The 24,132-nt window shown below is 41.3% G+C and overlaps 1 protein-coding gene and 1 long non-coding RNA gene across 3 annotated transcripts in view; both read right to left on the reverse strand.

Annotated features, from left to right (window-relative positions):
* The window catches only part of LOC309709960 (cGMP-inhibited 3',5'-cyclic phosphodiesterase 3A-like), an 85,946-nt gene extending 65,126 nt beyond the window's left edge, over window positions 1–20,820 (reverse strand). The window contains exon 1 of one of the 2 annotated variants that reach the window (XM_082539000.1): window positions 18,557–20,820. In XM_082539000.1, the coding sequence (XP_082395126.1) occupies window positions 18,557–19,471 (915 nt within the window). In that variant the 5' untranslated portion in view covers window positions 19,472–20,820. The remainder of the gene's footprint in view (window positions 1–18,556) is intronic. The other variant, XM_082538999.1, reaches the window with a different exon arrangement.
* Window positions 1–24,132, reverse strand: part of LOC309709967 — a 264,832-nt gene that overhangs the window by 183,152 nt on the left and 57,548 nt on the right. The window lies entirely within an intron of this gene.

Below are 24,132 nucleotides of genomic sequence, written 5' to 3' on the forward strand. Positions count from 1 at the left end.
GATAAGGATCCAGGCAAACAGAGTGGATAAACAGTCACTCTGGTAATTAAGAAAAATGGGCCTATCAGAGAAGAGCATGTAGAGACAAACATGTAATGCAGACTCTATTATAAAGGCCTTACACATTCCCGACACAAAGACCATTAGGTGAGTTCAGACGGACGGCAAGAGCATGGAAAGCCAATGAGGTCATTTTTCTTATTTTTTACTGCCAGCTAGCATAAACACAAAAGAAGTGGCACGTGTTGTTGCAAATACCAATCAATGCTTATGAATTTTGCACCTTAATGTTTGAATTGCACTGAAATAATTAAACTTCTTAACTCACCAGAGTTGATTCAGACACAGCAGACCGTAAGCTGTCCTCCAGAAACTGCTAAATGTGTATTCAACAATGCATATTTGCTCAAAATGCTGCTAGCTTGATGTTAGCCAGCTCATGTTTTCTAATAGCTGCAGTAATGTTAGTTAGCCCACAGAAACAAAGATTCATGGGTTATGGAAACAGTGGGAATGTATGTTACTAAAATCAAGTCGAAACAAGTAGAAACAGTAACCATAAGGAGCTGGAGATATTAAAATGTCAGAATGCAGGAAAAATGAGATGAAAGATGGGTTGCTCAAAAATTTAGGAGACGTCCTACTATTTTCTGGACTGAGAAGAACACAAAAGCACAACTTAATACACCAGCCTGAAGTGGTCCTAAAAAAACTGACTCCATTATAATATGCTAATACTTAATTAAGTTGCTAGTTTAACTATCCTGTTCACTATAAGGTTTGAGTAGTATTAAAACATTATTAAAAATGTACCAATTACACTTCACCCAGGAGTGGGCGATATATCAAATATGGCACACTGCGGTGAGCATGCATGTTTATATGCTACCAGATAGGGAAAAAGTTGGACACGCATGCAGAAGTTGCATCCCGTGATTTTTTTCATGTTGGCTTGAAATAAAATAAAATATCTTTCTCTGCTGTTACTGCAACTAGTACTGCAACTTCTGGATGCATGTCTTTTTCACGCTTTGGAGAGGCAAAGTGTGAAATCGACACAGTGGACCAGTGTGTCTATTATATGTGGTACTGGGTTGCAATATTATAATTCTTTTAATCATATGAGCAAGATGCTGTTTAGTGGTCTTAACAATAATGTGGCTACACACAGTATAGACTGTCATAAATCTAAATGTGGTCAAACTACATTAGTGAGACATAACTTTTAAATAAGAGTGATTGTTCATAAAAAGGTGCTTGTGTTAAACAATGTGTTAAAGCTCATTGTTGTTTTAGCAGATTTTTCACATCAAAGGGGTAAATCTGGTATTTCACCTATTCCCAGTTGTTTTATTGTAATGTAAAATCATAATACATATTGAGGGTTTTTTCAGATGTGTGACCACTATGACGTTAACTTGTCCACAAAGTAAATGTTTTAGGTGCAACAGTGGATTCAGATCATGATTTTGCTTGCTAAAGCTGCTTGACATGACAGGTTAGAAAAACAACCTTGCCCAGCATTTTGAGTGTGTAACAATCATGTAGGTGAGGTAGGATCAAGTGATTAAGATGCAGTCACACAGACTTAGAAATGACCGTCAGGCAACCACCAGTCATGAAGGGAGAAATGGTTGTAAGAGTTGCTTGAAGTCGGTGGCAGTCGCTGGGAAAATGAAGTCATACAAGTCTACAGACCAGTCTGTGACTCCAGGCAACCACCATCACCAGAGAAAAACATGTAATCATTAAATGGTTGGCAAAAACTTCCTTGCAATTGTTTTTGGTTGCTAGCATAATGCTGCAGTCATGGTTTGAATGGAAGTGATGGACTTGTCTACAAACACTGTCCAGCTATCCCTCAAACTGCAGCGAAACTATGAAACGTGTGATGCAAATTGGAAATGGAAATGGTTTACCTTCCAAGTAAAAGCTGTACATTTTGAAAAAGGCCCAACTTTTACTTTTGAAGGTGAACCTTGTTCTTTTCATTTTTTTCCAACACGAACAACATGAAAACCCACAGACAACTGTGGGAATCTTCTAGCAACCAAATCAATCACCAGGGGTTGCTTTTTTTTTGGGTTCAACCCTTACTTTAAAACTGATTTCACTCAGAGACAGCAAGAAAGTTCCAGGAACCACTGCCAAGCAGTCAGGGAATAGACACTTTTTCCTGAGAAACTGGTGGTTTTATCACACCAAGTATAGTGTACAACTCTTGAGAAATGTCCCCATGATGTCATGTGAGAAAAATATCAATAATTATAAACAAATATCTTGAGACAGCTGGCAATAGTAGTCAAGTTTAGTTTAATGTTATAATGATTAAAAAAAATACAATTTAACAACAAATATGTTTCTTTGTATTGACATTTCAAAGGAGTTTTTTCTTGAAAAAGTGACACAGGTTAGCACTGATCGATCATAAGACAGATTGTAACTACTGCTGAGTGATTTCAAGAGGAGTATTCATCCAGCCAGATGAATGTTCTCTTTTTCCTCTTTATGCTCGAACATGATGTTACATGTGAGCTTTATCAGGCATCAATCTACCTTCCTCTGAAGTATCTGTATTTTTAACTGTCCTTAATTTCCATGACGCAAGTTCAGTTATTGCATTTGGGACAAGTACTCCATGTCATTTCTCTGCCACAAATGTGACTGAGCTCTGGCCAAAACCTGATATACTATACTCTGCATCATCACTAATTTGGTTACAATGATACCATATCTGAGATGATCTAATTAGAGGCTTACAAGGCCAGTAGCTCTCCCTACCTCTGTGTGTCACTGCAAATTGTGTAAATGTGTCTTATTTGTGCTCCTATTAGTAAGCACACATATATGTGTTGATGCATCACAGAATAAGCTTATGGAGACGTGCGCACGCACACGTGTGTGTGTGTGTGTGTGTGTGTGTGTGTGTGTGTGTGTGTGTGTGTGTGTTAAAACAAGCACAAGCTGCAGTCCACCTGGCACGCCAGTGGGCTTAATGAGTCTCACGTTCATGCAGCATGCACAGCCACATCCACCGCCTGAGGCTCTGATGACCAGGTGCTCTGACACAACACATCTTCAAAAAACAACGTGAGCAGGAGCCTCCCAGAGGACGGTTCCTCTAGTAATATCACCGTGACCAGCTAAGAAGAAACTGTTTTACTTTAAAATGTTGTTCTAAAATCTTGCTAGCTAACTATAACTAACTTTTGAAAAGGTGCAAGGCTGTCACAAACATTGCCTAAAGCGGGAAAATGTCAGTTACTTTGTAATCATTTTGCATATAATCTTGTTCCATTTTCCTATTCAACTCTCAACATCATTAGTGTTTGTTATTGTTCTTATTTTAAAGTTACAGAGTTTAAAATCTCACCACTAGATGTCAGTATATTGCAGTCAACACCTCTCAATTCAAGTGCTTAATCCTAGCTAAAGGTGGATGCTTAGCCAGTTTTTGTCAGCTTCTGTAATCTGCCGACAACAAGTAATTCTTACAAGATCTGGAATAAATGAGCATTTTTATGCACATTTTTTGTGTTAGAGCTCCAAATAGTTCAGGCGATGAGGTTTGAGGTGAGGAGGAAGAGGATGACATTTTATCCAAATGACGGTCACGTTGTCGCAAATGCCTACGACTTCTTTTCTACTACTACAAATATGCCCGGTCTCTAAATAAAAAGTACTGGGCCAAGCAGCAATATTCGTCTTGGCCAATGTATTCGAGATGGGAAGGCAACATGGCAGCTTCTATGATTCCGGGAATACATCAGTTTGTTAGAAGATGGAATTACACACTAATACACACTGTGTAAAGCTTGAGTCAGGAACATTTGCTTAGTGTTGTTGGCTAAAAAGTATTTTCTTCTCCAAAATAACCCCCCCCCCCCCCCAACTTTACATACGATGAAGCTACACAGCACCGAGAACTAATGCAACTTGTAATAGAAGGAGTTACATTTCATATTTAAAATGAATTCTGATATTTTGGGGATTGAAAACAATATTTTCATTACAAGTTAGCATTAAACTGAATTACTAAAGACAGGGGTGGGCAAAGAAGGAAGTATCTTGCCCCGACATGGACGGGATCCAGTCGGGATCTAGTCCAGTCATTTCAGACTTAGCAACACAAATATACTGATGAACTGCAGCTGCGGGGTCTGAAGAGAAGGCCACCTCATTACTTCACCTCCCAAAAAAAACAAAAACCTCTGCCACGCTTTCTTCCTCACTCACTTCTCTTGTTACTAAGGGCAAGAGGGTACACCTGCACTCAAGAGAGCCATTTCTGCATCCGTTACTTTAGGGCGGACCGGCGGTAATAACAGTGCTACTGCTGATCGGAGTTCAGTTTCTCCCGCACCGTTTACTCTTGATCCTCAGACTTCCTGAGAACAAATGAACAACTTTTTGTTAGGGATTATGATTCAAGGAGTGTTAGAATTTTATCCACATGTTTGAGTTAGTGGGAGGGTTCGATTGCAGCCAATGGAATTGCTGGCTGCTGCAACCTGCAGCACAGTCCTGCCGATCTGAAAAACCTGACCAGTCTGCTGCTACCACGGCATTGATATAGAGCGCTAAAGGACCTTGAAGGGAATGCATCTGTCCAACATGTCTCATCTCCCCTAATGTTTCCTCTCAGATGTGACCCTTGGTTCCAGTTCCTTTCCAGCAGCTGATCACCATATGTAAAAGGCCCACACAGGTCCACTGAATCCCTCCCTAATGGGCTGCACAGATGCCACTTTCCTGGAACATCTCTCCCCGTGTGTGTGTGTGTGTGTGTGTGTGTGTGTGTGTGTGTGTGTGTGTGTGTGTGTGTGTGTGTGTCCGTATCCCTGCCTTTCTCTGTGAAAACAGACTCTGACGTTCCACACATTCTCTTCAATATGTTTCACCGCTGTGTCTGGAAACAATGAAAAGATGCTGGGTGAGAAGTGTGGGGAGAAGAAAAAAATGCAAAGGAAGAATTGTGGAAAATGACACGGTGGGAGAAAGGGAAACACATAAGGGGGAAAATTATACTGCTGTTTGGATAAGAGTTGTTGAGGGTAAGTAAAAAGGGAAGTACGTAAGCTAACAGCAGGTCAGTTGTGAAGGGAGGAGGAGAGGGAGTGGGTGAGGGTAGATTATTGACTTAATGGCAGAATCAAGGCTGTCAAGTGCTGCAGAGACACTGTTTGTGCAGTTTGGACTGGATCTGCTAGAGCGTGCGATGTGATGATGGAAATCTTACACTCAAAACAAGCCCACTGACCTTTTCATCCGCCGGTCCCTGAATCAGAGTTAACATTGTGCCAATGTGGAAATAAATGGGTGCTTATTACATCTGTGGCAACACTGCACTCTGGCCCCCTTTATTGCAGGTGGGCGCGCGTGTTATGCGTGCATGTGCACTTTGTGTAAAATGAAGCAGATAATTATCTTTATAAACATGTAATGTAGTTGGCTCGGGTCTCAGCCCGCTGTCCGTCAGCAACCAGAGGGGCTGGCGAGGAATGCAAAAATCTTAGAAACTGGGTCACTTCTTGAAGGTGACCAATCTTCGTTATCCCTGACATTTCCGAAATAATCAGCTCGTCATAAACAGTATGAGGACCCTCTAGAGGTCCAACCATTTTGTTCGTGAAGAGGCCTGATCAAACATCTGCCTGGAATAATATGATGCCTCTGATGCTTCCCATAACTAACAAAGAGGACACAGCTGCTAAAAAGTGATCTGGATTAAAAACCTAACATTATCACGACTGCGCAGCCAAGCTACTAATTGAGATCAACAGGCACTGATGTTTGCCTTTCTTAAGATCTAGGATAAGCAAATTTTTTCTCAGAAATTGGAAACTGACTGCCAGCTGTGGCATGCCAGAAAGTGAAGCAAGGGAGAAAGGCTGAACATATTATTGTGACGTATATGCAACATAGATATCCAAAATATTTGTCTAAAAATCCAAATATTTGCAAAGATTCTGGGATAAATCCCTGGAAATGAGGTGTTTGCAAAGACAATAAGACGGACTTGTTCATATAAAAATCGCCGACTGTTCTGCCAGCAAAGAATTGCTTGCACCTTTTCTCTGCTGAAGAATGAACAAAGGAAGAATGAGAGAGACTACACATCTAACTCTTGTGTGAATAAACATGCTGTTTCCATTATTTGATGTAATCAAATTTGTTCAAATTAGCGCAAACTATGTAGAAGATCAGCTACGCCGCAGATTTGCATATCAGGTTTAGGGGGTGAAATCTGATTAGACGAAACTCCCACGGGAGAATGAGTCCAGATTCAAATGATGTCACATGAAAAGGCTAAAAGAGAAACAAAAATTGAAAGTAATAAATAAAAACAAACCCATAATAATTGTGTTTCTGGGTTGAATTCTGACATTAAAACGGCAATGAAATGATTGAATATACAGATATACTCAATACCTTCTAATTACAGACTGATCAGATACATGTGAGACCACAACAGCGATCTGTAATGTAGTTTAGGAAAACCTCCAGCAGGGCTTCTATGTTTAATTTTTTCTTTTACTCTCAGAAATGTTTGTGTTGACTCAACTTTTAAGGATTGTTTTTCATTAAAATCTGATTTAACCTTCCCTGGTTAGGGTCACTTGCCATAAAAAAACAAGAACAAGAGATTTTTTTTAAAAAAGAAAGACCCCCAAACACCTGGTCAATAGTGTGCCCTTGTTCAGTGATTTCAGGTTATAGAACCAATAGATGTCAGAATCAATCGACCCTTCTCCTATTGGGATTTCTGCATGCAACAGAGCATTCTTTAGAAAACCAAAACAATGATTTAAAACATAGTAAAGCGCTCGAAGGAGCTGGAACGGCAGATTCTGGCAATAATGGTGACTAAGCTATGAGTGCAGCTACAACAAGTCATGTGACCCAGCTTCAGCATAATAATATTGATTGCAGATGTCACACCTGTAACAAAACTTCACAGGTTTGGTTCTCCAGTGGGAATGCATGTCAGCTTGAACTGTGCAGTCACTCTGCTGGAACAAAAAAACGTGACAGGCACAGTTGCATTTTCAGGAAAAGGTGCAAATAGCCGTGAGATAAAGAGAGCCTACATATCTAACTGACAGACCAGGAAGAAAGGCTTTATGTAACATCTGAAATCACGGCAGATGGGAAAAGGAGACAATTGATGGAGCTGCTGGAGAGCTGAACATCCACCTTACATAACCAAAGTGGCGTAACTAAAAGACGTACTGTAGAATCGGCTTCAGGCTCCTTTTTTCCTGTCGCTCGGACACCTGTTAGAGAAAAACCACCAGATATTACCTCAGTGACTCACTAAGTCACTTCTGTGATGCTTTAACTCTTAGACTAATATCTCACAAGCAGACGACCGCATTGGTTCACGTCTGCGCACAGCCATAAACGCAAATGAGACCCACCTAAATGTCTTGTGTCATTTATTCGCTTTCTGTGGGCATTTTAACAGAAAATAAAGACAGAGTACAATGTGTGCATAAAAACTAGGTGTTAGTGTGTGCGTGTGTATATGCACGTGCGCATGCAGGCTCATCTGTGCAACATCTGCTCAACCAGCCCAAGGCTCCTTGCCTCTTGAGAAGTGGGTCACGTTTCCTGATGACGACAAAGGTCCTTCTGCCTCTCCAGTTTGTGGAGTTTTGCCAAAACCACCACATGCCTTTCTTCATCCTTACAATGGAAACGCTAACCCTAAAGAATCATCAGCCAAACCTATCAGAATTTTTGAATGGCAATACTGAAGTGTGACTGACCACATGGGAAGGGGTGGGGGGATGCAACACGACAGACATATTATGTTGGCAAACTTTTTTCCAATCTGAACAGAAGAGAAGAAAAGGGAAGGATAATCATAGATATGGAGATTTCATTCAAGCTGTCAGGCCCCGGAGGAGACGATGCAGGAACCAGAGAGAGTATGAATGGAACAGCAGCTAATGGAAAATATTATGGAGAGAGAGGGAATGTGGAGAGAGAAATCTAAGGTGGCCCTTGGCAAATAACCATTCAAAAAGCCTGGTACTCCTGTTCTAATCTCAGTCCCATTGCTACTGTATGAGCTTTCAGCGTTTCTCTTCACAACACACAGACTACAGACACGCACTAAACATATGAGTGTACATTATCATTTATTGGTTTGGCTTGTGCTACTTCAAGCAGCTAGCAGTTGGTATTGGCTAACTTGGGAAGGAAGGGGTGCCTGGAATCAACAGTCCAATATTTACACAGGATTGTGTGGCAAAACATGCATACATGGAAGAGCCTGCTGTTCATCGCAATAAACTCAGGCAGAATATAAATGGATGTCATCTACATAAAAGCAAGTTGCCCTTTGCATTGCTTAGTGTCTCCAAGCAGTGCCATAACAAATCAATGGGACCTTGCAATCTGTTTGTGCGTTTGTATATTGGAAGGCAGTTACATTGTCCAGAAAATATGCACAGCGGTACTTCATCGTGCTCTTCATTATACTTAAAGAGCACAAGCATTTGATGATAGACGTAGGACAGTGGCGCTGCCTTCGTCTCACTGTTTTCTAACAACTGGACACAGACCCACACTTCTAACTTAATACGAGAGCACTGAGTGAGCAATTAAGTCGTGCAAGTGTGAGTCTGTCGGAGGGCCATTTGGTTGCTTTCTTTGCATCTTGAAACAAGTAAATGTCAAGTGCACAATACTCACTTAAAATAAAGATTTAAATATTTATCATACACACACTGAACAAAAAGAAAACAGTTCCTCTAAACTTTAGTGTTCACATCATTAAAACATAACATAAACTCTCCCTGAACTTAACAGAGAAAGACAGTCAAAACTTACAGTTACGGCTATTTCAGAATCAGCAGTCGCCATGCATGTCTTTGGATAGACTGGCAATAAATTGGATAATCAGAAGAAGACGGATGGATGTATGGATGGAAAACTAACTTATTTCTGAAAAATTAGCTATTTGTTGTTGCATAGTGGATTAAAAATGTAACCAAAGTTGTCCAAAAGAGGCTCTGCACTGTTAAATTAAATGTAACCTACTTTGGTATTACCTCATCCACAGCACGTCCATAAAAATCTAAATTATGGGGTGACCCAATAGATGAGAGGTTAGAGCGCATGCCACATGGGTAATGAATCACCAGTTTGCTTGTTATTCCCCTACTCTGTTTCCTTGCATTACCTGTCTATCTCTAATAGTATTATTAAAAAGAAAGGCATAAAATGCTCCCAAAAATGTTCTTTTTAAAAAAAAAAAAACAAATCATATCAACACCATTAATCTTCATGCCAGTTCAGCATGTACCTACAGTTATACATTGCACTTTTAATATCTGGTTAATTGAAAGTGACTGTGAAAAAACAACCCCTAACCCAAACCCGAAGACTCTTGCCACTGCAAGTGGTGAAATAGCCCGACTGACAGACAGATGTACAGACAGATTTTTTTTTTCTCTAACATATTTAGAGAGTAAAACATAGCATTGAGCAGGGAACAGCAGAAGCCTTGTTGGCTGCAGGGACAGACGGGCTCATGGTGAGCCAGTGAGGCAGTGGGCCGGACTGAAGGGGAGGGCTCCCCAGGCAGAGGTTACAATAACACAGTTCCTTGCACCACGCCACTGAGCGGGAGAGACATAAAGCCTGCTGACTAAATCGGCTTTACATTCGGGTCTAAAAGATTATATTCCACAGTCAGAGCTTGACCAAATGAAATAAAGTGAGATACGATATGTACTTTATTAACCAGGGAACTCTGTCATTAACGATATGAAGCTGAAACTGTTTTAGCACAATGTAGCTGAGTAAGTCTACTCCACTTACTGTGCTGCACTCAAACTTTTAATCTACTTGAAATCTCAATTTTCCAGTGCTTTATACTTACACTCTACACTGTATACCAGACACAAAAATTCTACATTTCATTCTATTAGGTTTACAGCTATAATGTGCAGATGAAAAAAGTTAACCTACGTAAAAGATTGAGCCTAAACTCAGCAAGATATATCCCTAAAGTAATTTTTATATATTGAGGAACAGGTAATAGTAATTCCATGATATAATGTATATTTAACTCCCATATAGAGCATTGTTGAGGCAGTGACATCAAAGTACCTATATCTACATATATTTATAGTACATATATTTAAGCACAAACGTAAATCGTGGACTGAGCAGTCTATTTAAACTAAAGGCCAATTTTATTACTGTGAGGATGTAAAGAAAAAGCACTGTGTGTGTGTGTGTGTGTGTGTGTGTGTGTGTGTGTGTGTGTGTGTGTAATTATGGAAATACACTCTTCCTTTAATGCTAAGTGTTGCACTTACTTGATTCTCATTAATAAAACACAAAACTATAAGAAGAACTTTTACTTTTTTTTATTACAATTTAGAAAGTTGTCATCTTTTTGTCTAATCTCAATACTCAAAGTAAATGTGTCACAAAATATGTTTGAATTTATGCACAATAGAAGCTCAAAGGGGCATGAAATCAAAACACTCAAAGAACAAGTTGTTTGGATTTATAAGACAGAATTTGAATAGTTTGAATCTCCACCACTCCTGTGTTCATGCAAGCTGTTATCAAGGATCTGAATACCTCTATAAACACTGGCATTTTGGAAACAGTACAATGTTTAAGGGACAACTCACACTACATGTTCAAGTTAAATTGAACAAAAAAGTCTCAACAGTCTGAACAGTTGAAAGCCTGAGAAACAAACCAGGCAGTGGATTACTAAATGCAGTCATTCATCACTGAAAACCACTTCTCTTGTCATGCTCTTGAAATGTATAATCAATTAATAGCTGACTATGTTTGGATTTATTGGGCAGCCTCAGTCATAGGGGCTCAAAATGTTCCCCCTCGCTAAATGAGTCATGGCAGCAGCAGCAGCAGCAGGAGCGACAGCAGCAACTGTGGCCTGCTCTGTTTCTAATGCAGACACAATGATACTGGAACAGGAGGATTAGCTGACCTTCCCCTACTCAATCTGAGCTCAGATGAAAGAGTCCTTAGATAATTTTTTTTTCTGGGGAGGTATTTTCCAAAATATAAAAGGAAGAAAAGAGAGAGTGGAAACGAACAGTTATTTATTCTGTGTTTCACACATTCTACTGGCTGTCGCTATTTCAGTCTAGAACTACATTTCCACCTCCCTCTCCTGAATACGTACACATGCTCACTTGAGCACACACCTCCTGGGGAAATGTGAGAGTATCTATTCATTCGGCAGAGGCCAGCTGTATACCTGGTGACAGCCCGGGATGGTGGTGTTGGCTCAGGTCACGGTGTGCAGGGAGAGAAAGGGAAAGGGCTGAGTAAATGGGCCCGTGGGCCTGTCCTTCAGGCCCTTCAACCTGCACATTCCAATTCATATAGCAGCAGGGCAACGGCTGGAATGTCTCCTCATGTAAGGGATTACTGTCTTAAAGGTGGGCTCCTCTTGTGATTGAAAGGCCCCTAGGATGATAAATAGACATGAAAGCCTGAGGCATTGCATTCATTTCCCCAAACGAATGTACTGCCCATCCCTTAGAGAGCAAAATGGCTTGGCTTCAGGGTTACAGACACAAATGTTTGGATTCAAGAAAATACTGAAGTTATTCAAATTTTTTTCGGTTTCAGACTTCAGAATTTAGGAAAAGCTATCTTATGACTCTTTTAGATGTTAGATGTTTGCTTGCTAATATAAGTTTGTAAGTAAATTTTCAACATATACCCTCGTTTCATATGCATTGTAAAGGCCTGACAGTGATGCTAGAAATGTTAGCCAGAAAGCAGCCATGGCCTAAGGACCACAATGCCTAATTATGAAAAAAGATCCACCATAAAAATTCCACAACCGTTATTGGAATGTGGAACCAGCAGGACTTTTTCCTGGAACAATCCTTTACTAGATATTTCCTGTATTGCCCCTGTAGTCTGGCACCATCTCTCAGGCATGCATTTGACCTACAGTGATCAGCCACAACACTAAAACCTCTGACTAGGTGAACTGAATAAAATTCTCGGGTTCTGTCATTTATGTCTGGGTAACTATGACAAGCCTACCCACCAAAACATTGTTTGCAGTCTGAGCATCTGCAGGATGTGCCACACTAAGTTTGATCCCTCAGGGCTCCAACCTGCAAGCCACAAGACACCACTGCCACCCTCCTGGTACCACAGGCATCACAGGACACCCCAAAAAGGACCTATGTTCATATTTCAAGGGTCAGAGCGATGTTGTGGCTTTTTAAAAGAATCAATATATCTACCAAATAGATCAATAAGAAGATACTGATCTCCTAGTTGATCTGAGGACTTTAAGATCTTATAAAATCTCTATTTATGTTTTTACCACCGTCTGTGCTCTAAAATCACTTTAGGCTGCATGTTTCTATAAACGATGTTATGGTAATGACAAATAAAGCTGAATATTCTTTACTTCTGCAGTTTCTTTGGTATTATTATTTTTCTTTAAGGGCAGTTTACCACATTTACAAAGTGGGCTATCTAATATTTCTTCATGCATTTAGATCTATCTAGCAGGGATAATGCTTACTGTTAAGCCAGATTTCCCCATATAGACTAATTTTTTAAAGTTGTTCCCGGCCAGTTCTTAAAAGTGCAGTCTTAAATAGACCAAAAATATATATATTTATACAATCATTACAAATTCAGTTGTTCTAGCAGTAAGATAAAAAGACATTAATGAGCTATAACAAGTAAAAAAAACTTTTCTCTAGAAAAATAAAAACATGTCTACAGTTCTCAAAATAAAAAATCAACAAGTTATGGTAATGACATGCTGACGCGAGTATTGGCTACGTAGTATTACAAACACTATCCAGCCCTATTGGTATGCACGGACATCCACTTCTTCACCACCACGTGCGCACACTTTCTCTCTATCTTTGTCTCACATACACAGACACACACTCATGCACAAGCACGGACGCCCACATACTCTACTCATAAACACTTTTGTGCCAGGAACATTCTGTTCACCTCCATTACAGAAATAGTCCATCTCTTATGGTAACACAGAAAACTTGAGTGACATAGTTGCCTTAGTCAAGAACACAGGAGAAATGAGTACAGTTCATAATCTACTATTCAATTCACGCAAAAAAAGAAGTTTAAAAAATCTGTACTTCACTTTAGATTCTGCTGTAGTCCAGTGTGAGCCAGTTACTGGGAACCTGAGGTGTTAATATGTGTGATGTGTGTTAGAGCTGGAGGCCTGCATCTGTCTAGCCGTTCCAGCTGTGTTGGGTTGCGTCTGTGGTTAGAGGCCCTCCATGTTTCTCAGAGCGGATTCAACCTCTCAGCCTACAGCAGCTGGCAGCCATCAAGCTGCTGGCACCACATACACACACACACACATGTGCACACATGCTCACACAGACGTCTGCAATTTCCATGGTAATCAGTAGAGAACCAGAGCGTGGTTGTGCCAGGGTTAGGGAAGAGAGGGAAGGATATTCAATTCAGTCCCGGACCTCTAGTTTGGTTGGCTTAAATGATCAGAGATACAGGGAATGAGCTAGATCTTGTTGCTGTAAATGACTGAAATGAAAGAAGTGGACACAGATGTGTGATTCAGGAGAGTAGTTTAAAGAATAATTCTGGTTAATCAAAGCCTGGGCGTTATTTGTGTTGTTTTGCGATCAATACTGATAACTTTGTTCTCGCTCAGTTAAATGCTAAGCTCTAGGATCAAGGTAATATCACTAACAAGTGATTATGGACAAGAAAATTAGCTCATTGTCAAAATATAGCACTGTGTCATGCGGCAAATTTGACATCACATCCTGTAAGCCTGTGTCGCGCACAACAATCTCTGTAGCACTTCAGTCAGTCGTGCAGCTCTTGATTTTGTAACCTGGCACGTTGCGCCATGGCAACTGTAGTTTGGTTGAAGACACAAGTGTACAATCGTAGTGGTTTTTTACCGCCATTTGAATGCTATTCCAGTATGGAAGCTGAGAGACATACAGATGTACAGAAGAAGACGTTGGAACGGTTTGAAAACTTGACAGTTTGTGGAAAAATCTGGGAAAAAAACACTGGACAAAGTCTTAGCTTTTGGTAAAGGCATTGTTTAAAACTATTTGTTGATCAGCTGGATACATTATTTAAAAGAAATTAAAAAACAAAAGCCACTGGCATAGATAACCTGTTTGGTTTGGTTACATAGTGTCAAAGCCATTTATCTGATACTTAAGCCAGCTGAACTACATATTAATCACTTCAGTGTGCACAATGACGACATATTTGATTGAAGTGATTGACAAAACTATGGAAACAGCACCCAGTTCTCATAATTCCAAGAGAACCTTTGGAGGCTTGGACGGGCAACTTCAAGACCAAAACCTGGAGTGATGTGGCTTCATGCTGGTTAGCCAACATGGCAGAGGTAACACATACAAATCTGGAGCATAAGCACGTTAAAAGTTGCTACTCTGCATCAGTAAAACGCAAGACTCTTCCACCATTCAGGGGGGGGTAAGAGTAAGCCTGGTGTTTTGCCTGGCTACTAAACAAAACCTCAAATGACCTACTTTCATTCCTACCCCGATTCCTCCACCCCTCGCCTCCTCCTCTTCACACACGCACAGCACAGCTAATACACGGGGACTGAATGAGGACTGAAAGTGTGAAGTGGAACGCCCAATCACAAGACACGGAACCCCATGCTGATATCAGCTTCCTTTCCAAGTGCAAAAGGAGGCTTTCAGTGAGACCATTCCTAACCCAGAGGCCATTCAAGTTTTTGAAAAATATTTAAGAAAAAAAAAAAAGTTAAAACGCATCATGTCCCATGAGGCTACGAGTTTAGAATACAAACAAGCTGCTCAGGATGAGAGTGTGCAGTGGTAAATCACTGCCCTACAGGCTATCAACAACCTCCTCCATCCCAAACACAATTCAATTACGGACAGTGCGGTAAAAATAGAGTAAGAGGAAACCTTTACAAGAGCAACAGTAATTGTGTTTGGAACCCATTCTGCAGGAAGTCATTATCATAGATTTCAAGAATATCTTCATCATCCGAGTTAAGAAAGAATTTCCTCCTCTGGCTGGGATAATATTTGTGCTGGTGTCAGAGAGAGTACAGAGAGTGGAGAAATAGCTATGGAAAGGGGCAGGGTTAGTGAGAGAAAGGGGAGTGGCTTCAAAGACCTTGCAAAGGGTGTAGTACTTTACTCCCCATTACCGGCCTGATCAGCTCTGCCCAAACTTTGCAGCTCAGGTAGGAGAGGTCAAAACTGCTTTCCTCTGCTTCTGCGCACAGAAAGTTCTATGGTGGCGCTTATGTCTGCAGCAGGACAGCCTTGGACTCAAATTTCCTCACATGCTGTGAAAAGTGATCCACACGAGTCCACACCTTATTCTCCAGTTCAATATCCCCAACTGAAATACAGAAGACCGGCTTGTCATTTCGTATTAAACCAAGACGAAGAACTATCCCGCAGAGGCCCCTGCTAGCTGCTATCAGATCAGCTGATAATGACTTTCTTTTATTAAGCCAAAGATGGGGGTGGGAGGTGGGGGGGACAACCCCAGCATTGCAAAATGCATCTATTTAGTGAGCTGATAGATGTCGGCAGCCAATTTGTGTTTAAAAAAAGGGAAAATTACTGTTTATCAAATCTACTGTTGTGCGAATTTGAGCAGTGCCTCAAAGCGTGACTTTGGAAGGATGGTGATGAGAATGGGGGGTAGAGAAGCTTTGAGATTTGTGATGAAGCAAAGAAACAGATTTCTCTTTGCTCTGTTTATTTTCTGAATAAACAGTTTTTACATCGTGACTATGAATCTGAAGAGCTTTGTTTCTTTTTTTTTGTTTTTTTTAATAAGACTCAAAGGTCTTTGAGAGAAGCTTCCTGAGAAAAATAAAGTTAAGTATCAAATGTAATGCTCCATCCAGGATTACACTGTTCTTCAAACACTTCAGTCACACAGCACTAGTGTAAACATCATCGGGTCAACACAGCGCAGATGTACTCCTTGTTATGCTGCTTCTTTAAAACATCATAACTCTCTTGAAAACAGCAAAAGGGCAAACTGTTAAAACATCAACCAGCCTCTTTACAACAAAGACACTCCTAGAAAATTACAGCCTCGTTGCTGTTAAACACTAAATACATATATTTTCATCTGCCAGACGGATTTTTAAAAAAATATATAGATGTATATATTTGCTGTCTGGCATCTCTCCTGTTCCCATCACCATGTGGCGGTTGCTTCGCGGGCCCCGAAAAGTGTGACTGATCCCCTTCACCCCCACCAACCCCCTGGGATGCCAGAGCCCAGTGGGAATAAGGTGATGACTAGTGTGGATCAGCGCAAGCTTGTTTACACATTACAGACCACACAGACAAGACAGCATATGCACGCCATGTGTGGCTCAATTACATGCAGGCGGTGACTGGTCAACTGCTAAGCAGAACCATCAGAGATGAAAGGGAAGGGTGCATCACTTGGCCTTTGTTGTAGAAGCTTTAATATGTCGTGAACTTCTTCATGTTGCGCTGTGGGTGCCTGCATTGCCGTCTTTACGTCCCACTACAAACACCTGTAATTGAGACGGTCTTTCAGCAGAGGGCTCCAGCCTGGCTGAGGTGACAATGTAGGAGAGTCACAGATGTTGTAAATGTCTGCACTCTTTCATGATATTGCCTACTTTGTCAGCTGGTTCCATCCTGCTTTTGAGTGAGGTATGGGGACTGAAAACACAAAACATCATAAATCATAACTTGTCTGTTTTTACTGTGCTCTAAGCAACTGTTTTGAATTCAGTGGAGCCTGAATCCAAAAGTAAAACCTGGTGTCCACCCTTTTTTATGTGTTTTGACATCTGCAAGCTTTGTAAAGGTGCATTGCTGTGACTTATTGCAGTTTAGCCGTCAAATGTATCCGCGTAGTCTCACTGCTTTGGTGAGGCATGGAGAAATTAAAAATATACTTTACTGAACTTTTACCTTTACTCGATTTCTGAATTGTTTTAAAAGCATCGTCGCGTACACTGAAAATAAGAGCAAATTTAGAGAATATTTCATGCAGAATTGAGAAGATATCAAAAACTATATGTAGAAATTGAACTGCTTTCCTCATGTGTAAATAAATATAATATGAAATAATTTATTTTATTTGTGGGACAACTCTTTAACATCCTACTTCAAGTAAAAAAAAGTAAAAAATAAATACACAAAAATAAGCTTCAGTTGCAAAATCATTCCTAAATCAAAAAAAAGTGCAAAGTGTAAAATATCTAAGAGTCTTTTCATATCCAAATTGTGCACCATATGTGTGCATGTGTGTGACCACAAAGAAAAACAAACTAGCACACTGCAACACTAACTAGCCCTGAAGGCATCTTTCAAGTGGCCGACAGTGCAGCCTCTCATCTGCCACACTAACCACACTCATAGGTCACAACGATAGCTTTGATGGCTCTAAAAGTCAGTTTCCCATTCATTGATTTTGCATTCGAAAGGCTTTAAGAGTTGATATGAGTTCATTTAAGTGAAGCTAACCTGTCTTCTTTAACGCAGGAATGCATGTGTAACAGTATCAGTAAAAATTTGAAAGTCAGTGCAACCACATTCCAGAGGTTTAAGTACAGCAAGCAAGTAAAGTGGTGAGAAACAAGTGACATTAAAGTCCAAGACAGAAAAGCAGTGGCTCAGACATTATCTGGGGAAAACATTTGATAAAAAAAAAATTAGGGATGACAGGGATCAGCTTCCCTTTCTCATCAGTACTCGAAGGCACGGACTCAAAAATAGCATTCCATTTAGCAAAAACACTTCACATTTGGTACTTTATTTTTGAAATGACAAAAGTGAGCTTGACATTAAACCATAGGCCGAAGTTTTTTTTCTACTCCAAAAACATTACACTGGTTTGAAATGTGCATCGATTTCTTGAAAAATGAGGAAAATCTGCATTAATTCATATGTTTTTTAAGATGTATTATCAGTTTAGATTTTTAAAAAGGTATTTGTAATGATAACTTGTCTAAACAGTTTAAGTGTGGATGTAAATAGGAAAAATAAATCCTTTGTTAGTATTGAATTTGTGCCTGAGAGTGGCTGCAATTAGCTCCACAAAATATGACAAGATATCTGTCAAAAATGATTTGATCTGATCAAAGATCAAAGCACACCCAAGTAAACTGTAATCTCCACACTGCAAGGTTAAAAAAAAAATACAAAAAACAGCACATTACTTAACAATAATTATAATAATACTTGTATTATCATATTATTAGACTTTCTGTTGTTATGTTATTCTGTTGTGACATGCCTGACTTTCCTTTTCAAATTAGGATCCTGCACACTGTCTGGCTTTGTTAAAATCCCTGCTAATAATAATAAAATAACATTGAAATTTGTGATCAGATCCATAAAGGGCCAGTGGTCCATGTTTTGATGCCACTGCTCAGACTGTTCCCATCTTTCCTCCGCTCCACTCAAAAAAACAAAAACAAACAAAAAAATTCATAGGACACAAAGCAGAAAGAGAAAAGTTCAAGGGGACAAGAACTTCTTACCTGGTCTCTTTGGATGCATGGCAGAGAGGTCCGGCGATGTGACTTGCTGTTGGACTGACTGTGTGCCATGTCTGAGGCTATCACAGAACTGGACCTCCTGCGCCTTTTAAATACAGGGATCTCTTCCCTGGCCTCAGTCACAGGGGTGCAGCCCTCCTTGTGTCTCCCTTGGTTGGGAAGGAGCTTGTCAGCATACCTCGCCAGCAGGATGCCCAGCACTCCAACCAGGTACGCTACGTATGGTCTCCAAGTGGCCCGCACTTTGTGCAGAGAGAAGAGTGAGATAGTCCTGACTACGCTGATGAAAACGATCACCGATATGCCCTGATTCAACCGTACTACCATGAGTGCGCCGGTGGCCACGCAGAGGAGCACAACAACGGCCGCTGTCGTGAATGAAAACAGCTGCTCATCTGTCCCATCCAGAAGAGACCACGCCGCTACTTCGCCCAGGTGGCACAAGGTTAGGAGGGAGATGGCGGTCTGGATTAGAACCCCGCAGCGGATTAAGTACACACCGACCCAAAAGAAGGCACATACAAGGGTGAACAATGGCGAAACCACACTCCAGCAAGTTTGCAACAGCTCTGCTGCGCAGCCTGAAACGAAGTGAAGGGGAGACGATGAATGCGAGAGTCTGCTGTCAGCGCTGCTGCTGGCATCAGCTTTCCAGTCTGCACATTTGACCAGCAGAGCGAGAAAAAACGAAAGCGAGCCCACACACACCGCACTCCGGAGTCTTTGCGAACTCCATATTTTTGTAAACATCAGTCTCACCCACGACTCATAGTGTCGGTCTCGCCACAGTGGAATGACACATGTTTTCACATAACCATTGCGATCCGGTGCGCCGAAGCTTCTTTCGTAAGTGCTACTCTGCGCACCGTTACTGCAAGCTTCTGAAGGCATCGCCATCACTCATGGCAGATATGAAGTATGAGGAAGTCTATAATGCATCTATGATAGTGCGGTCATGGGACAGGACACAAGTGACAAAACAAGCGTAATTTATTGTAAGCACAAAGGAAAAGAGCACGGCGAATACGCACACACGTCTCTCCATTTACGCATGGAGATGTACTGCCAGGGAATGCACTCTTTTGTTTTTCCAGGTGCGGGATGAGGAACTGCTGCCCCAAAACAACATAAAAGAAGCATGGACGACAGAATTACTCAGATGTGTTACAGATCTAGGGCACCGCTTCTTTGCACACACATGTCCCGCGTTGCCCTCCTTTGTGGCGCGCCGTCTCTTTGACTTTGTCTGCTGTCATTCTCGTTCTTTTGTACATCCACGGCCCGTGCAGCAGCACCAGCAGCAGCAGTAGCAGTCTTTGCAAAACATCCGTCCCGTTCTGCGAACATTCAGCCTTAAACCATTTGTTTCGACACTTTTCGGTTTCTCCCCAAACGGTAAGAGTCTCCGGTTACTTTCGAGGATAAAAGCCGCTGAGGAATTTAAGCCGCTCGAGTGAGTGTCCGCCAGGTTGTCGCTCAGCGTTTCGCGTGTTTGTCACCAGCTCTTTAACCAGCCGTTAGTCTCAGCTCATTCACACCCCCGAGTTCCTACTTCACACAGGGAGCAAGATATTGCAGCGGCAGTGAAACCCCCAAATCCTCCTCAGCCAGCCCAGCAGGCGTTGTCCTCACATATATTTTTTTAAAACATTTTTAATACATCACCATGTAACATATACATGCATATGAGTATTTGTATACGTTTTTTTTAAGATAGAAAATTTAAAAAAATTAAAAAAAAATGTGGACGACCTATATTTCCCTGGAGTTTCTCTCTGTTTGGAGTAATTACGGGGTCTTTAGGAACAAAAATTCAAAGCACGTTACATCACAAAGAGTTTATTTTAATTTATCATTTTCTTACATTATTTTTTTGTCAAAAATTTTATTTTATTTTTTCAGGAGAACCAAGCAAACTTCAGAGCTTCAAATTGCCTCGAGATGAATTCATTTTAAATTGAGGCTATGCGCAGATGCTGATGAGAGAAACGGGGCGCTCTGCATGCGAACTGTAGTTCGGCGAAATTCCCGGAACAGTGCTGTGGTTGTCCTCCAGCTCGACCCCCCTTCCATTGAAATATTTATCCCATCATCCCACTGTAAGTGTCAGTGATGATATACAGTATTACGTCACAGTGAAAGGTCTGCATCAATGTTTCAGCACAAGAGAGCCTGTGGGTGTATAAATGCACGGTGTTCACAGTTCATGAGGTGCATATGTGTGTTTCCTCACATGGCCTGCTATAATCTCGTGGGATTACACCCTTATCACGTGAATTGGATGCACCATATGCAAACAGAGATCCACCAAAGCAAGCACAGGTAATCTCATATTTGATGCTGTGCAAAGAAGTTGCCTCACGTTGGACTAGTATTTTTTTTTCTTTCTCAACCCTGACCCACCCCCCCTCCTCTCCCTCTCTCTCTCTTACACATTCACACACACACTTAAGCACACACTTTTAACCCTGAAGCTGTTTAACATTTAACATCTGGTCTTCTCATGAAGACAGAGCATTGTCTCTGTTAAGCCGAGGTCGCGCTTTTATAGCCCAACGTCCTTCTCCTGCTCCTTCTCCCCTGATTAAGACAGGTCAGCACAACTCCTTCCACCCAATGGCGTATTACAGAGCCCTGTGTATGCCTTGTCAGCTGTGATTAGTTAGAAGCAGGGGAGGAGAAGACGCGCTAACAGGGAGTGATAGGAGCAGGGAGGAGGCCGGGTCTTGTCCATCACCTCTCAGCACACGCTCGCAGAGAGCCAGACAGTCCTTTCAGTGCAGCGTGTCACCAGGCAGCTGCTGGCTCCACATTTTTTGGGACTTTTTTTTTCAGCTTATCAGAACCCATAGGTAAGTTTTCTCAGGGAGAGCTGAAACAATGTTGCCTTATCAGAATGGTTTATTTCATAGGTGATAGGAACAGAAACATTCCCTCTTCAAACACGGAAGATAAGAGGAAGACAAAAGAGGGCAGAGCTGAAGTCAGCCAGAATACAGGATATACACGCATTCGTTAAATCGCTGTGTGTGGTAATGAAATGCAACATGATTTTATTATGTGATAGGTTGCAAAAATAGATTGTGTAAAGGGAAGCACACCAGGTTGGGATGCTTTGGACACCACCTGTGTTATCAAAATTTAAAGCTAACAGCTGCCCTTGTTTTGCACAAACCCGTCAATGGTCAGATAGATTCTTCAATGAAAAGCATCACATCCTGTTTCAGACTGTTTGTGGCAGATGAAAGGAAATCACTCCAAACCTGGAGCATATCCCGCACTACATCTAGAATCTTACAGCAAGCTCATTGTGAAACGTTCCTGCGACTGTCTCTCCAAAACGCTACTATTCTGAATTACCCAAAGGAATTTTAACAACTGGGGAATGCTCACCTAACTGTCTTACCGTATTTGGCAATGCCACGCTCCATTGTAAAAGAGGAATCTTTTATGAGGAGCAATTCATCAGACATCTGGTTTTGATGTTGCATGGGGGTGCAGTCTTCACAAGTGACCTTTCTCAGACCAACGCCGGCCTGTGAGACTGCTACAGGAAGATGTGTACTCTGGAAGTGTGAATATCCAAAGGCCAGCTTATTTACCAGTAAACCACTTGACCCAGAAGCCTCTTTGCGCTTCATGAATCCAATATGAACATGATCTGATGCCATATACTACGCTTGGGTTTCACTTCAGGCAATTTGTGTTGTAAATAGCTTTCAAGTATACACAAATTGCAGATGTCTGTTTGATTTTGTCAAAAAATGTTAAAAAGAGATGCAAAAAGCTGTTTCTTGACGTTACACATCGAATGCAGCCTAATGTAGTGTTGAACTACTAAAGAACAGAAGGAGAAGAGTGGCTGAGTGGCGTGATGGAAGCAAGTTTACATTGTGTTTGGCACTTGAGTGCAGAGAACGAGATCCATCACGGTGTGTTTACCAGCCCTCATGGGCAAAAGCTGGCTCGTGGCCAAGTTTCCACTGTGGCGCTGTGGGCACCCATCGCTACACACAAACACACACAGACACAAATGCCACCGCCATCATATACACAGTCATGCACGTGCACGCATCCCCTGACACAGTCTTTTATTTGTGTCAGGCACTCGTACACACAGTTGCACGAGTGCCTGTAGAGCACGGGCCTTCTAGCACGAGCAACCGAGGAATCAGCGAGCATCCTTTCTCTGCAAAGAGGAGCCTGTTCGTAACATAACTGGAATTAGTCTGTGCCGGATTCTTCTGCACAATCAGGGCAAAAACTTTATTATCAGTTTAGGTCAGTGACACCGACAGCGGCCAGAATTTTCAAGTCAATATTCCGAATTTCCATCAGATTGCACAAGATACAATTTTATAACAATGTTCTATCGCTAAATAATCTGCGATAAGTAAGAGATTAGTCACAGGTCTGCCGACAGATTATTTATCAGGAAATGTCTGAAAATCTGAGAAGTGATTTGAAGAATGTGGACGTACAAAAACAAGACAACTCACGTGGGCTTTGGGAAACTTTAATTATCAATGTGTTTTAGAATCTGAATTCTACAATAAATGATTCCATTCAACAAAGTCACCTTTTTATTGTTTGTAAATAATACTGCTGACTCTCCACAGACTGCAACATATTGTGTCTAGAAGGATGTGTTATGAAATGTCACACCAAAACAGATGTCTATTACCAATATATTTACACACACACATGATGTAGATTTGGTAGATTGACTTTCAAGTACACTGAATTTATAGCAAGACAAGTTGTTTTTTTATAGTTTTAGTATTTCTCCGGCCCTGCGACAGACTATAGCGCCAAATCACAACAAAAGTCGCCTCAAGACGCTTCATAGATACAGAGAAAAACCCAACAATCATATGACCCCCTATGAGCAAGCACTTTGGCGACAGTGGGAAGGAAAAACTCCCTTTTAACAGGAAGAAACCTCCGGCAGAACCAGGCTCAGGGAGGGGCGGCCATCTGCTGCGACCGGTTGGGGTGAGAGAAGGAAGACAGGATAAAGACATGCTGTGGAAGAGAGACAGAGGTTAATAACAGACATGATCCGATGCAGAGAGGTCTATTAACACATAGTGAGTGAGAAAGATGACTGGAAAGGAAAAACTCAATGCATCATAGGAATCCCCGGCAGCCTACGTCTATTGCAGCATAACTAAGGGAGGATTCAGCATCACCTGGTCCAGCCCTAACTATATGCTTTAGCAAAAAGGAAAGTTTTAAGCCTAATCTTGAAAGTAGAGATAGTGTCTGTCCCCCAAATCCAAACTGGAAGCTGGTTCCACAGAAGAGGGGCCTGAAAATTGAAGCCTCTCCCTCCCATTCTACTTTTAAATACTCTAGGAACAACAAGTAGGCCTGCAGAGCGAAGTGCTCTAATAGGGTGATATGGTACTACAAGGTCATTAAGATAAGATGGGGCCTGATTATTTAAGACCTTGTATGTGAGGAGCAGGATTTTGAATTCAATTCTGGATTTAACAGGAAGCCAATGAAGGGAAGCCAAAACAGGAGAAATATGCTCTCTCTTTCTAGTCCCTGTC

Source organism: Aulonocara stuartgranti (genome assembly GCF_965226115.1).
Source record: "Aulonocara stuartgranti genome assembly, chromosome: 7".
Classification (NCBI taxonomy): domain Eukaryota; kingdom Metazoa; phylum Chordata; class Actinopteri; order Cichliformes; family Cichlidae; genus Aulonocara; species Aulonocara stuartgranti.